Source organism: Nestor notabilis, unplaced genomic scaffold (assembly GCF_000696875.1).
Source record: "Nestor notabilis isolate BGI_N333 unplaced genomic scaffold, ASM69687v1 scaffold14216, whole genome shotgun sequence".
Taxonomy (NCBI): Eukaryota; Metazoa; Chordata; class Aves; order Psittaciformes; family Psittacidae; genus Nestor; species Nestor notabilis.
Genome location: NW_009933403.1, coordinates 11365 through 27711, shown reverse-complemented (window position 1 = coordinate 27711; position 16347 = coordinate 11365). Strand labels below are relative to the sequence as shown.

Below are 16347 nucleotides of genomic sequence, written 5' to 3'. Positions count from 1 at the left end.
CTGCTGAACACTGAGAATTTTAATTAGGGGTGTAATACAATAGATTTAATTTTTTTACCATACAAAGTGATTCATTTAAGTCTGATGTATGGTCCTAGGACTCAACAAAACAAAACAAAACAAACATTTTTTTCGGAAATATTTAAAACTAGCTTTGAAGGCAAACAATAATTTCTGACAGATTTTTCTTGGACAAGCATCACAGAACTTGAGTGTTTAAACAAATCAATAAGAACTGAAGATAATCCCTCCTCCCCCCAAAAAACATTGCCTTTTTTCTTCCTGCAGTACATGAATTCATATGCACAATCTCTCCAAATTCTGCAGCAAAGTTAGTGTCTGATACACGAGGTTCCTAATAAATCGTATAATTTAGACTTCTGAAATATAAACTGTCTTAAATTCTTTGAGAATATTCATGTTAAACTTATGTTGTTAAAAATTATGCCCTAGGAGGTCTGCATTTCTTCTTCAAAAATTCACTATGAACCACTGCCAATAATTTTAACTTGCACCACCCACAGAAACCCGGATTTAATATTTTTTTGCTTGCTGTGACAGAGTAAACTCAATTTCCAGTAACACAAAGAGAAGAAACTTAGTCCTATAAAATACGACTAATCTACTAAATTACTTGCATTCATCTGATATGCTCATTGGAAATGACCTGGAGAGTATAGACTAGATGAGCATAATCATGTCAACACTCATGTAAAAGAAAAATAAACACAGCTATGAAGAAAAGAAACAGGAACTCTCCTACCTGGTGCAACTGCTTTGAATTTCTTCAGGAGTCGAATGTGCGTTTCAGGTTTAACAGCATGCTTCACCACTTCTGAGCAACCACAGTTTTCAAGGAGCGTAAAATAATAAAGCAACCGCTGATGATCTCTGCCTTCAATACTTGGGTAAACATATTTAACCATGTGCTCATGTAATGTTTCAGGACTTGTTTTCAAAGTCTCAAACAGACCAAGACTTTGTGCTCTTTCTTCTATTTCCAGTGTCGATAACCTGTGTTTAGAAATAATTTTAGCTTTAAAGACCTGGATGTGACAAGAAAGATTCTTTAGGAGACAGGAAAATACTTTTCTTTGGTTAAGGTACAACTGTGTAAGATATTTTGAAAGCGTAAATACTCATTCGTAAATACTTAGATAGTTGTTACTCTTCATAAACAAAACCTAAGGAGCTCTCCTGTTTCCTAATCTTGTTATCTGATGACCTGAACACGCAGATTAAAGATCATGAATACTGAAGTGGGACACAAAGCAGCATTTCACATCTCTTAAGTACAGATATATGCAAAGGTAGACATATATCCAGAGTATATGTACGGGAAGACTTAAACAAAAAACCCAACCAAAACCAACCAATCAAAATCTCACAAAAGCAAAAAAAAACCACCCCCCAAACAAACAATAAAAAACAACCCAAACCCCCACCAACCTTGTGATGAATGATGCTAGAAAATCCTATTCCCAGTTACAAGTTCTCACAATCTATTATATTCTATTTTCTGCAGTAAATGAACAGCCGGCATGCTTTGAGAGATATTACCACTGAAAATCAGCTCTTGCCTACTAGTTAATCTATTTGACATTATTATTCATGCTTAGCATATTCCATTTGACAGTTTTATCAAGTTGCTTCTCAAATTGTCATCCCTGAAAGCTTATGAAAACATCAGCAAGCCTTGGGTTGACCTCAGCCAGTCTCACTGCTTCAGGAAATTTTTTTCCTGGCCCTTTTGAAAAGAATACATTAGCTCTTTCACAGCATGAATTCAGACACCTCCAGCTGACTACATAAAAGATAGCTGAATGCAATCACTTCTTTTTTTCCTCAGCTGGGAGAAAAATGGGTGCATATCAAGCAAGTCTCATCTTAAGTCCATACCATTCTCAACTGAAAGTTTCACCCAAAATCTGAGGAAAGATGTAACTTACAAATGACTACCACCTTGACTCTCCCCAGAGTCCAATCATATGCCATGTTAGCTAGTACATTTCACTTGGAAATCGGTTGTCTTCTAATCCCATTTGATTTTCCTCTATCTCTAAAACTGATTAAATTAGAATTTCAGCATCAAGTTTTCCCGAGTATAAATACCACATGTAAGTTAGCTTTTCTCTTTTGTATCCAAGCAAAATATGTCTCAGTTTCATTCCTAAAGATGATTTTTCTTACAGCATATACCCCTAACACAACCTTCTCTCATTTAAAAAAATATTCTCTGATTTCTGAGGGAGAATAAGTTATTTTGAGTTATTTTTACGTCTAGAACTTTCCCGATTTAGGTTGCTAACCTGCAAGCATTATTTTAATTCTCTGACTTCTTATTACTTGTTAAGTGTTCTATCATATCACTGGAAATAAGTACAATATTAATGGAAATAAAGCATCATTCATTCTTAATAACAGACAAAAGAGACACTTTGACATGAAGCATTTCAAGAGTGTGATCTGAATGTATTTTTCTGTCCACACCTAAAGTTCAAACTAAAGGCTAGATGGACATTAAATTATATAGACAGGATTTACAGAGGTTTGCTATGTGTTTTGGGGGTGGGAATGGTGATGGATAAGAAGGGTTCATTATGCTGTTCAGAAAAATTCTGGAATAACAGATTTTGTGACAGGCAAATATAAACCTTCCTCTTGCTAAAATAATAAAATGCATTTTATAGGGTTTTTTGCAATCAAATGTGATCATATTCTTCAAAAGAAACTTCCATTGAATGCAAAAAAATGTTAAACATTTTTTTCATCAGACTCAAATTTACAGCAAAACAGAAAAATGTTATGTTTGTCATCAAGTAATCAAAGAAATAGTTAATAAAAACTGTGTGATTTTTTTGATCTTCCCCCTATGTAAAGTAGCTTACAGAAATACTGCATATTTGGTTAAAGGGATTAAGTCTTAGAATAAACTTCTTTTCAGTTCAGAATAAATGCATAACGAGGCATGCATTATTAATGCCATAATCCCAAAACTAAAATATACTGTAATGGCCATATGCTGTCAATCAACTTTAAAATGAGATTATCATACAACAAAAACATGCTCAGCGGCATATTATCCTACTATACATCAATTTTCAAGCCCTTTTTGAATTTCGTTAGGGAAAAGGTTGTTCATTTGTATGTCAGTGATTTCTGAATTCTATGAATACTAACTCATGGAGGACAGGAACAAAGAAAATACGTAGACAACTTCTGCAAAATACCTTAGGTAATATTCTAGTCTCAGAGAAGTCTGCTGGCTCTTTCACATTCACTCCAGTGTTGCCATGTTTATACCCTGACAGTCTATTTTGTTTAAAGCACTAAATAATTTAGCAGCACCAAAACTTAGAGGGTATGACCTCTCTGTTTTCTGAAGGCGGCAAAAAAAAAAATCTCAGTGTGTTGTTTCATGTTCTCAGATCTTGCACCAACATCTATGAGTCTTTTGGTTTTATGCCTCATATTTTATAAAATGTTTTAATGCTTTTTAATTAATGGTAGGAAAGGTACAAATACAGTTGCAAGCTAATGCTGCTTTCACAATTTAAAATTTGAAACAAAATGAGACTAATTTGATCACATCTGTCAGAACAGAAAATAAGAGCTGCTGTATTACACAGGGGGCTCTCCATCACTGTCATCTGAATATACTATTCAGGCAAGTAGCTTAGCCTTTCATTGAATGGGGTTATTCATCTTTCAGTGGGCAAAAATACTTGTCTGACTGACGAAATGTCAAAAAAAAAATTAAAAAAAAAAAAGGTGGCAAAACAAAAAAAGTCCTCAAACCAACCCCCTAATAGAAAAAAAAAAAGCATCCCTCCCCTCATGCCCTCCATCAATCCTGGGTCTGGTCTGCCATAATTTTGTAGGGTAGAAGAGTTCCAAAGAAATATTGTAAATAACCCTGCTTCTGTAAAAAAACCTGAAACTGAGATGAATACATGAATAATGTGAATGGGAAGCTCCAATATATTTATTTCCTTTGCTATTATGTAGAAGAGAGATCAATAAATAGCAACATTTTAAAAAAAATACTACATAAAAATCTATTGAGCTTCAGGACCTATTCCAAGGTTCTGTGAAAATAACGAAAAGATAAGTTGCTATTAGAAGAGAGCACTAAGCATTCAAAGCTGTGGAAACCTAAGCACTGAAAAAAAGTCCCAGGATACTCAGAACAGTAAGACACATAAAGACTTTTACCCTCTCTTGTACATCTGTTTCTGTAGCTGGTTACAAAAGCATCCCATGGAAGAGAAAAATTCCCAAACTATTACAACACAAGAAACATGAAAATACAAACCAAGCTCTAACCGCAGTATACTTCACTTTCTCCTAGATTAGCACGTTTCTGTGTATCAGGATGGTACGTGTATTTGCAAGGGAGAAAACGTACCCACTGTCAGTGAATAAAAATTCCAGATGGGTCATATAAACTTCCCAAAGTGGAACTTTGTATCGCTGAGCCAAAGAAACTGCAATCTTGTAGACATTTTCTTCTAGTGTTCTTACGGAGGAGAGACATGAAAGAAAACAAAAGTTACATTAAGCCCCTAGAGACATGACATGAAAATAAATATTTACATTAGAAAAGTAATGGTTTTGTAGGGTTTTTTTTACATTTGCTTATACTCAGTGCTTCATTTGGGGATAAAATAAATGAACAATAAATAAATCAAACCACAGAGGTATTCCAAAGACAGGCACTTACTCCCCATACACTTTGGTTCTCAGTGACAGCTTCTGTCTAACCTTTGTGCTAAAGCAAAACCCTCAGTTTCCATTTCATTTGAAAGTGGTAAAGGATGTAATGTGTGACAAACAGTTCATATTAATTCATTTAGTTGCAACACCAACAGAGTTTTAGCATCACCATCTAGGTCCTCAAGGCTCTTCCTAGAAGCTCACAGACAAAAACACTCTAAGTATTCACAGACTAAGAAAAAGGTGTGATGATGTCCAACTCCCCACTGCAAGTGTCCTAGAGACATTAAAAAACATTTTTTCTGTTATTGTATATCCCTTTAACAAAACAATAAATGCAGAATCTGTTTAATGATCAAAGCCTTAAGTTAACTTCATATTAATTTTTACTAATCCACTGAAGTTAGTATGGTTCAAGTAGACACACATGGTTCCTGGTTTTAGGCTGGTATAGAAATTACACTATGAAGGCTCATGCTGGGTGTTTCTGAGGTTTGGTTTTAGTTTGTTTTTGTTAGTTTTTTTTCTTTGGGATAATTCCAAGACAAAACTACCTGTTTGCAATTACACCCTAATAAACTGTCATGAACAACTTTTTAAAAACTGTATTTGATGTGAGTAGTGCTGACCATGTTGGTTTAGATTCTTCAATTTAAAAGTCTTGTGGGACTAAGGAAAAAAGTCTTACACACCATGAGCTACTACAAAATACAGTTGCAACTGTCAGTAAATTAGTTTACAGAATTAAAAAACTCAACTCCATAAAATTGAGCAACCTTATATTACATTTAACATTTTCTTTATATTCTCTATATTATTTTCTAAAATCCTGGAAGGTAGGGGCAGACTTTGTGGAGCAACAGTAACTTTTAGTGTATTTTCTGTACTATCGTCATGATCCATGTACGACTAAGTGGAAAGCAGGAAAAAACCCTACAGATTAGATAGCATATCCTACTAGATTTTGGTTTTTGGGGTTTTTGTCATTTAGAAACATAGATCTGTGCTAAATGAGGCTTACAGCTAGACTTTGTCTTAGGTGAACAGCTGACACACCCATGTATCTTGATTCCAATTTTTAGATGCTCAATCCAACACACCACTACGTTCCACTGTGATAATTACTACAGATATTGTAGAATTAAAGTAAGAATTAAAGTAAGATATATGATGCAGACTAGAAAAGCAAAAGGCCAGGAAAGAACATAATGCTGAAAAATCTTCACAACCAGCTACGAGAATATCCTTTGCATTATAGCTACTGCTCTAATAGTGGGGAAAAAAACCCAACAAACCAACAAAAAACCAAACACACAAGCAAACAAAAGATCCACAACCCTCTTGTAATGACTTTTAGTTACGACAACCCCTGAAAAATATTGGGCACTTTACACTGAGTAATACTCAGTAATACAGACTAATACACCGAGTAATGCACTTTACATTGCAAAGAAAAGGAGGCAGAACACAAGATTTAAAATTAAAAGAAATAAATATATTTTAAGATAAATACAAATATTTATTAAAATACATTTCAGAAGAAAAGAGGAAAAAGAAAAGAAAAAAAAATCCCACATGCTCTCTAACATCTCCTGTTCCAATGGCCACAGCACCTTTTCCTCTGATTTTCCAGCATGGCAATGTTTCCTGTACCCAACCTCTTTGAACTGGACTCAGTACTTCAATGCTAACAGAAGAACACTTTTTAACACAACAAGCAACGATGTATGCGTATGAGGATGATGATCTGAAGTTTTTCAAAAACACTCAGTAAGAGTCATCTAATCTTTTACAGGCAGATGCTCTACTTTATTTTTTGACATTAAGAAGTACCACAACAACAGTACATTGTAAATTCCAGATTAGTAGCCACTAATGCAGGCTGTCGATCAGTACATAAAAGCAGATTTTTTTTATGCAGGGATACATAACAGTGGTTGCCAAATCATAACACATGAACATATTCTTTTGCATTTTCCAGAAACCATTTGATGTACTGTCAGCAAGGAGATTGCTAGTTGAAGTGAAGGTGAAGACTGATATAAGACCTGCACAGCAAGTATGCCACTGGTTAATGGGACACTCACTAGAGATGATGAGGTTAACAGAACTATTTTGCAGGCTAGTCCTCAACACTGATCTTGATAATTTCATTAATTAAAAAACATACAATGTATTACTTTCCTTGTATCATCAATTCAGATACAGAATATCTTGACAGAAAGAAAAGATGACATTTAGGAATTATCTAATAAACCTTTGCTTAGAAAACAACTTCTGAAACTAACTGAGTGGTTCTAAAATGAACAATGGAGCTACTGGAGAAAGTCCAGTGAAGGGCTGCTAAGGCGATGAAAGGCCTGGAGCATCTCTCCTATGAGGAAAGGCTGACAGAGCCTTTTAGACTGTTAAGCCTGGAGAAGAAAAGGCTCGAGGGGATCTCATCAAAGTACATAAATACCTGAAGGGAAGGTATGAAGAGGATGTAGCCAAGCTCTCTTCAGTGTTGCCCAGTGACAGGACCAGAGACAAACATGCACAAACATGGGAGGTTCTGTCTGAACATCAGGGAAACACTTTTGCACCATGGGGGTGACTGAGCCCTGACACAGGTTGCTCAAGGAGGCTATGGAGCCACCTGGACATGGACCTTGGCAACTAGCCCTAAGTGTGCTCCTGATAAGCTGGAGGATTGGGTAAAATGACCTCCAGAGGTCACTTCCAACCTCAACCATTCTGTGACTGATTCAGTGAAAGAGGAAGATGATACGAATACTTCAGTTGAACAATAACTTAGTCAATCATACAAACCAGGGGTGGCTGTTGGGCTTGTTGAATGCTAGCCATTCCCTCTAGCACTTTACAAACCTTACTAAAATCCTGTCCTTCTGTCTTAAGAATGGAATGCAATGGCAGCATAAATCAATGAAGGTTTTAAGAAAATGATACTGTATAGATGAAGAACAACAAGAAGCTATTTATTACCAAGATAACACTGATGTGACAAAAACATATAGTTACTACTCAATGACAACCTGAAAAAAAAAAGGCCATTACCTTGCAAAGGACCTTTTAACTTTCTTTTCCACACCCCTTTTCATGCCCAGCCCTAACTCCCTGTCTCTGTGAGTCTGAGAACTGCTAGAGAAATCCCCACCTAAAGCTCCGGTGCAGGCACAGTTTGGATGTACTTCCTGTGTGCTGCTGCATCAAGACTGGTGCAAAACTAAAGTCGGAAGCAGTTCATGTGGATGGTTCTCAGCCACCCTGACTGTGTGCTAGCACGAATTTCCAAAGTATCAAAAAATATGCCTGTGCTGTAGCGTTCAGCTGGGATTTTGCTGACTATCTTCAAGCTCACAGAAACAAACATTTGGCAGCTCAATTTTATTTTTCTCCCTGTCTTGTTCTCTAAAACCTCAGCTGTATCATACATGTGCACGTGTTTGCTGTCTTCACCATTTTCTGTTGACATCAATCAGCTACAAACCACCACTGGATTCACTCATAATAAGGGGAAATGAGATGCACTTTTCCAGCGGCCTGTCCTTAAAAAATGTTTTTTTTGGTTTTTTTTTTTAAATCCAACTTGGAGGAGAAGTGAGATGAAGATTTAAGCCAAGAGCCTTTTGTTTCCTCTCATGTTTGAAGAGGAAAATAAGATGGAAAGCTATGGCTGTTTGTTTCGTTCCATAGTAGCAATGCATCAGGCTGTGTCTACACTGGCAATAGAGCACAGCAGTATAGCAAAAGTACACACAATGGTTCAGAAGCTAAAATCACTAATAAAAGCTGAAGTAGATTCAAGTGGCTTTATACAGGACCTTCTAGTTTAGTCTTCTGGAAAGGGATCTAATTCATATGCATCAAAATTGTTCTGAGAACCCTAAAGGCACAAGCTAGGTTATGAAATTCAGATTGCTTGATAATTGCACAATTTTCCTAAAAATCCAGAAGAAGTATTTCAGATTGGTGACACAAGACAAGAAAGAAATTGGTATTAAATCATTAAGTTCACCAGCAGTGAAAGGCTGAAGACCTCAGGGTAAGTAAGTGAAAAAAAGAAACCAAACTGTAACAAACAAAAAGCCCCAAACAAACAAAACCCACCAAAAGCTAGCCTCAAGTAAAAGAATAATTTTGAAACCTTATATACCATAGTTGGCCTGAAACTACACGAGACTTCAACTGATTACTCAATAATTCTCATTCAGTCTTGCTCTAGTTTTCCTAATTCCTTTACAGATACAATCTACCCTATTCTGCCCAAAAAAATTGTTAGCTGCTTGAGAACTAACCTTGATTAAGTCTGAGGCACACAGATCTTTAAATATATGACAAACAATGCATAATAAGCTGTAATGACAATACACCAAAAATGGAAGATAATTGACAACTATATGTTAAGTAGTTTTAGGAAATTGCTCACTATAGTACAAAGCTGGTCTGTAAAAAAGATAGCATCTCCTTCAGGTGTTGTTCCGGAAAACAGCCCTTCATAAAAGATTTAAACCACGAAGCACTTAATGGTAATTCAAAAATAAGAAAAAAATATGCTATACAATTAGATTTAATTTGCACATTGTTTTCATTAGAAAATTCAGATTAAGAGTCAACTGAAAAGATTAAAGCAAGGAAGCTTAAGCTAAACAAGTAATTAACTGTATTTTTGCAACTGCGTAATATGGAACTACTACTCTCATCCACACCCTATGAAGCCTTATTTTTACTAATCCTTTCATACTGTGTTTTAATCTCTATTTGATGTAAGGAACTTTCTCTTCATATTTACTTTATTTTTACAAGAGACTAGCTAAAGGACTTTTGGATGATAATGCAAGTAAGCATGCTGCATCCAGACTAAACACCTGCAATAACAGAAGGATTTCTGTACGGTAGTTACTATAGATAAATATGAAGACATTACATTTACCCAGTGACATTCTATCGATGTATGTGCGCAATGAACAATGTATACAAAACAGGTAACTCCAATGGAAACATTAAAAGATACTTACAAATTATTCTTATGAATGCAGCGTCAGAATCTATGCAGGTACAGATTTTATAGATGCAAAGCAGCAGCTTAGTGTTCAAAACATGAGTTTATACTATTATTCTTATTTAGCATTTCATATAAATATTTTTTTACTAACAAATTTCTATTGGAATTGTAGCTATGTGTAGCTACATAGGTGGAATACTATAAACATCTAAATATCGTCTTCAAAAGCTTTATGCATAGAGTTAGTTTATAATTGGATTAAAAATCATAATAAAAGCTTCTTATTACACAGAACAGTTCCACTGACAGTCTAGCAGCTATTCAACTGTGACTGTCCTCAAATCATATAAAGTTCAAGCACAGCCATGACTTGGTCACAGCCTGAAGTACCTGCATACAAATGTTAATTAAATGTCTGTTTTAAAATTAAAAGACAATACTATCCTGTATCTTTTTTTCTATTTTGGATTAATTGAAAGGAGACAAAAGCATTCTAAATGTCAGAATACGTGCAGCAAAGGCTTCAGTACTTACAAATGGCTATAGAGGGAAAATATTGTAATACACAGATGCTTTAACGAAATTAAGTAAAATACAGTTTATTATCTTGCCTTTTTTTTTTTTTTTTTTAACTACAGTTCATTACAAATGTTCATACCTGGCCATGCCCTCATTGACTGCTAAGGCAAGTTTACAGGAGATGACAGGAAGAGATTAGACCTCGCCTTATACTCTAATTTCATCATCCCTGATTAACTTTAATATAAGCAGTTAATAAACACAGTTATAGCTTCCAGTTATTCCACAGTTATAGCTTCAATAACTTAAAAGTTATTGATTCATTTATTTGAGCAACATTTCATTTAAGTGGAGTAGTTGAAAAGGAAAGGCTCTAATTGTAGCAGCATTACCGTGTAAACATCTAAAGCAATCAGTAACTTAAAAACTCCTCTAAAGGTCAGCACTACTTTCAATTTAGTTAACTGATATAAAGCTTAAAGTAATTCCATTTTAGAATAAAGAAAATAAACATAATAGATATTACTTACTCTGCCAATCCTAGTATTGTTTCTCTCTTGTACTGTCCATCTGCTGTAAATCTCTGCACATCCACTCCTTTGCCAAGTCCTTGCAGAATCTGAGCTTGAGTGAAATCCAGAAGTCGTTCATTGTAGTAATGCAGCTGATTAATCAAAGTTGCGATTTCTTCAGGCCAGTCTGTACAGCCATGCTGAGTAACATGCTTTGTGACCATCTGAATCAACTCTTTTGGATCAGCCTGTGAAAATAATGGACAACAAACTAAAAAAAAAATAACTGTAAATTTCTGGGAAAACAAACCAAACCAAACAAAAAAAAAGCCAACAACAAACAAACCAAGGAAAAAACCCCAAACAAACAAACCAACAACTCACCTGATCCCTGTGTTCAGAACCAACATATTTTTTTCCAGTTATGGGAAACTTTAAGTACAGAATTGCAATTTTCTGTAAGGGCTATTTGCTATGACATTAAGATTTATCCTTTTGGATATTTTAGACTATTCTATAAGCTACAAAAATTCAAACACACTAACCTAACCAAATTAATAGTGAGAAGACTTCACTATGATGGAATTTCTTTGCTTTTAACCCTCTCATTGTTATTAACATTGAACTAGGCAACTGATTGGTAAAACACTTCAACAGATCAAAGAAAACGTACCAGATCTCCCATCAATTACAAACACTTCAAATAAGTTTACTCTAAAACAAAGACTATCTCAAAATAAGAATAGAAGCAATACTGCAAACTGGGAGGAGGGGGGTTGTTACTGATTTTGTGATACACTTCCATTAAACAGAATTAACAAAAGGAATAGCTTAGCATTTTAACAGTTGAGCACTGATACTTTCAAAGAATAAGAAGGGTTGCAGGATCTGCAAACTACACTTAAGGCACTGCCTACACCCCAGCCCTTCAAATAATTAAATATTGATCATCCGTGGATAAGGACAATCTTTGTTTACAAAATAACCTTCATCACAAATAAAACTTTTCTCCATTAGAAATTATACATCAAGTACATATTTAATCAACAACTAACTTCTGTCACCAAAAACCCACCTAGAAAAGCAACAATTTAGAACATGAAACAAATACAGTCTGCATGTTTGAAATTAAAAACGAATGCATCAACTGCAGAGATTTCCAAATTATCTCAAGTGGCTATTGTCTAGGCACCTACCCTTGAACACAGTTGTGTGATATGTAATCACTCAGCACACTCAATACCCTGATTTCTCTCTTCCATGAAAAAACAAGGCTGCCAGGAGCACAATGCCGTAAGGAAGCACCCACTGAGGAAGGAGTGCCACCAAAAGAGCCACCAAAAAATATCTGGGGATGCCAGATGTAGTTGAAATATTTTCTAAAAGAAACTGCTGATTTAACTGCTGTGAATTCAAAAATGTTGAGTGAACTGGAAAATATACGTTGTTTTTATTACAGATTGATTCTACTAAATTAGAAGTTAAACCCATGAACATTAACTAGAGCGCACAAAAGGGTAAAACATGCACAAAATATTTGAACCTTGAGGCATGCTTAAATTTTTCTATGACTTGCTGGTCATTCCAAATAGATTTATTGTTTTTTTTCTTTTAATTTTTCTTCATTTCTTTTCAAGTTTTAGCTGATAGGCTGCTCACCAAGTCATATTAAATGCTCTAGGGCATCCTTCTTCCTCTCCACATGGTACTTTTCTGAAGTCCTCTAAACACTGAGAACTCAATGGTTTTATTAAAAATATCAGTAGTTTTTTCAAGGTTGCTTAGGAGATTGTTAACAAAATAATAAAACCTCAGAAAAGAGGCAAGCAGAGCAGTGCCTCTATAATACAATTCTATCAGCTGGAAACCAATCCACTACCTTTTAAAACTAGGAAACACAACATGGAGACGGGGAAAGTCAGAGCAAGATGAGGAAACCTGTTTAACATAATTGCCTAAATCCTCTGCACAGTTTACTGAGAAAGGCAGGTCCCTCTAACAACCTATGAGGGTAACTTTGCTAACTTTTGCTAGGTTTCCCCTCTCTCTGCTAAGAAAAGCAGAATCCAATGTGAGCACTTTTCTTCTAGTACACAGCCCACCAGATTATTCATAAACTGCACAATCTTGAAAGTATTTTCAAATGAAGGCACCCAAACTCTTGCTTGAGAAATGGCTTTTGAAGATGAAAAGATAACATTTTTAATAAGTTTCCTGAATAGCATGTAACTTTTCACTGTGAGGCAGAACTAGACTTAAAATAATACTAATTACTTAGGTAGATTAAAACCATTTTATTCCTTTTAAAAAGAACCATGAACTGTCACTTTACTTCCAGTCACAATATTCTGAGCAGTTGTAACCCTCTCAGATGACATCTATCCCTAGTGCTAACCTTTTTTTCCGATTTTTTACATTTCCCTAAAAGCTTCTGTGTGCAGTCTTTCATGCTGCCTTTTTATGCTTCAAACTAACACCTTAAGGCCATCTCATCAGCTTAATCATTTACTGTTAATACTTTTGCCAAATAATACCTACAAAGATGCAGTAAGTGTGCAGTTCCACAAGGACTTGTCTCTATCAAATTGATCGGTATTGTTTTTTCACCAAGTTAAAATAAAAATAGAGAAATCCGGATCAAGGATCACTGTGTGATACAGTAGTACCACGAGAAATAAATAATAAAGACAAACTGTTACAAAGAAGGAAAGAGAAGGAAATGGAAGATAATCAGTTGTGTAACATGTTGTTTAAAGGATAGCTGTGATCCTTGTATATACGTGAGGAAGAGAAACAAAAAAAAATTGCTGCTTGCCCCCAAGATAACAAATTCCCACTACTAGGTTCTTTTCTGGATTCTGAAATATGCTATAAAAAGGATGGCTCTGAAAAGTATCACAAACATTATTTAAAAGACTTAAGAAACATAGTAATATACAAATAGTGTCTTTGGAAATAATGTCTTAGGGTTTACTGAGCTTATTAACAGGGAATAATACAATCATACCCTGTATGAATACCCATGTATGTATATCCATACATATGTAATGCAAAAATGCACACCAATTCTTCAATCTAGAAGATAAAAGTATGAGATCTGATAGCTGGTAAATTAATTCACATCCATCCAGATTAAAAATAACACCAGTTGTTTTTTATTGCAAGCAGCTGCCAAGGATTGTGTTGAACTCTTCACCAAAATTCTTTCAATCAAGTGTTGTCCTCTTTTATCCCTTACAAGACAAGACCTATGCTCCAAACTGTCAGAGCATGTGAAATCGAAAATTAGTTTAGAGAAATCCCAGAGCCTCCTTCATGCAAGAGCCTATACTGAGATCTGATGTGAGACTTTCTAGGGTTTTTTAGTCAATATAAAATGATCTTTCCCAAGTTGCAGTTGTTTGCAAATCTCATTTACTGGAATGACACAGTTTTGCTTCTCTCAGATTTGTCATCTTCTATAGATTCAAACTATTTTCCTAAATAACAGTGTGGCTTGTGCAGTATCTATCAGGTATTCAAAACATAAGCTCAATGAAAATAATATAAAAAGCTAAAGTGTCCACCATCAAGCTTTGCAGAACCTGTACTTCATCATTTCAAGCATTCATTCTTTAACATCTTCACATTGTTAATAATACATGGGTTTTTTTAAAGACAAGCACATATATTTCTACACCCATTAGATACCTAGTTCAATTCAACATAATGCTTGTTCTAACAAACACTAACGCAGAAAGATTATTATAGCTGTATTGGCAGTATTCAAAAGAAGTCTTAGTTTTTAATTTGAGCACCATAACAATTAGCTAGTAACAGCAGCTGGCCATAAAGTAAATTAGCAAAATCGATAAAGGCTGACTCTTACTGCAGCATTCAAGGGGTTTACAAATTACGTGACTTTCTCAAAATTTTAACAGACGTTTAGGAAAAAAAAAAAAATTATCTCTACTGCAGTTTGTGTAAATACAAACTAACTTGGATAGGTAAGACTGGTAAGAAGTCATGCTCAACTTATTCTCTTTCTAACATTATCTGTAAAAACTAAGAAAAAAAAGGAAGAAAGAACGAACTGCTACTACACTGTTTTAACTCTCTTGGCTTTTCAGAGTCTTTCAAAAACTGTATCTAGGTGTCCAGCTCCCCTCTTTGCCAGACACATCTCCTCCAGTACTTCTAGAGAGAGGTTTGAACACTGCTTTCCCTCTGTGATCATCCAGGAAGGGTATTTTACCTACAAACACACATCTCTGATGTATTTCCAGAGAAGCCACAAGAGCTGACTCAGCTGTATTACACCCTTAACTCCTTAGCACTGTCAAGGGAAATCCCTCATGAATTACCTGTCAATGCATTTTACTCAGGTATTGGACTAGCACTATGTTTCTAACAGTGTTGTCTTGTCAATAGTGAAACGATCTGGTACAGGTTTTGCTTGGGAATTAAGGAGAATTAAAAAAAAAAAAAAAAGTAGAGGGGGAAAAAAAAAAAGCAAGCACCCATCACTTCAGCATACAGTTAATTTAATTTCATGCTATCAGATGTGATTTACTCAGCACAGATCAGGACAAATTACTGTCAGTCTTGCACCACCAGCCATTACCAGTAAGCCTCAGCTGGGGATCAGGTTCCACCTGACTAGAAGTTTTAAAGCAGTGTTTCTCTTTGACCATGCTCTGGGAGTCATACCTCTGAAGCCCTTCAGAATCTGTCATTGTGATATTATAAAAGCAACACTGGTTTTAAAAAGAGGGAAGAGGTTTTGACTTTGAATTTCATTACCTTGATCGCTAAAATAATCTTAAATCTGATTCCCCTCCTCCCCTTAAGTTGCTCTTTCAAATCTCTTTAAAAGACCTAATTCAGCCATACACATCAGAAAAAAAAAAAAAAAACAAACCCAAACCAAACCAAACAAACAAAAAAACAAACAAAACAAAACAAAAAACAAACCCCACAAACAAAACCCAAAACCAACGAATGAGTCCATTTTCCTCCCGTTTCTCTCCTGCTCTGGAAGTGCCAACAATTTTACAGCTATGGAAAGAGAGATAAATAATGAAAAGCTCTACCGTAAACACATCACTGAGATAATATTAGAACACTGTAAGGCTATTTAGCTTGTTTATTTCTTTTAAGACCAAGAATCTTTCCAATTTTTCCTATAAGGAATATTGCTCTTTTTGGTTTGTTTTTAATGTAAATGATCTTCAGACTGTAATACAGAAACGACTAGGAACATTGATGAGAAAAGCTGCTTAGATCATTGAGGCTAATCCACTCATAATCAGCCTGAATAAATAACTGATATTGTGAAACCTTTCTGGATTGAAGCTGCAAAGAATTTTCATCACCTTTTGAACTGTAATCTTTTGGTAACAGTCAAAAGCTGCAACTGCAGTGAGCCACAGGAATCTGGGAAGGCAGAAACTTTAAGTTATGCCCATATCCTTGTAACATCAAATATGTTCTAAATCATTTTAAGTGATCCTTAGAAGGAGGTCATGCTACAGAGGAAGACATACACCAAGCAAAACGCGAATGGACAGCAAAACTAGGAGATGACAACACAAGAGCAAACCATGAGGCACCAAG

The 16347-nt window shown here is 35.3% G+C and overlaps 1 protein-coding gene across 1 annotated transcript in view; it reads right to left on the bottom strand.

The window, feature by feature from the left end:
* LOC104407554 (neuroblastoma-amplified sequence-like) overlaps positions 1-16347 on the bottom strand; it is a gene marked incomplete at both ends in the record, with an annotated part of 35218 nt that overhangs the window by 8774 nt on the left and 10097 nt on the right. Inside the window, 3 exons of the mRNA XM_010016870.1 lie at positions 764-1014; positions 4409-4519; positions 10771-11000. Of these exons, the coding sequence (XP_010015172.1) occupies positions 764-1014; positions 4409-4519; positions 10771-11000 (592 nt within the window). The remainder of the gene's footprint in view (positions 1-763; positions 1015-4408; positions 4520-10770; positions 11001-16347) is intronic.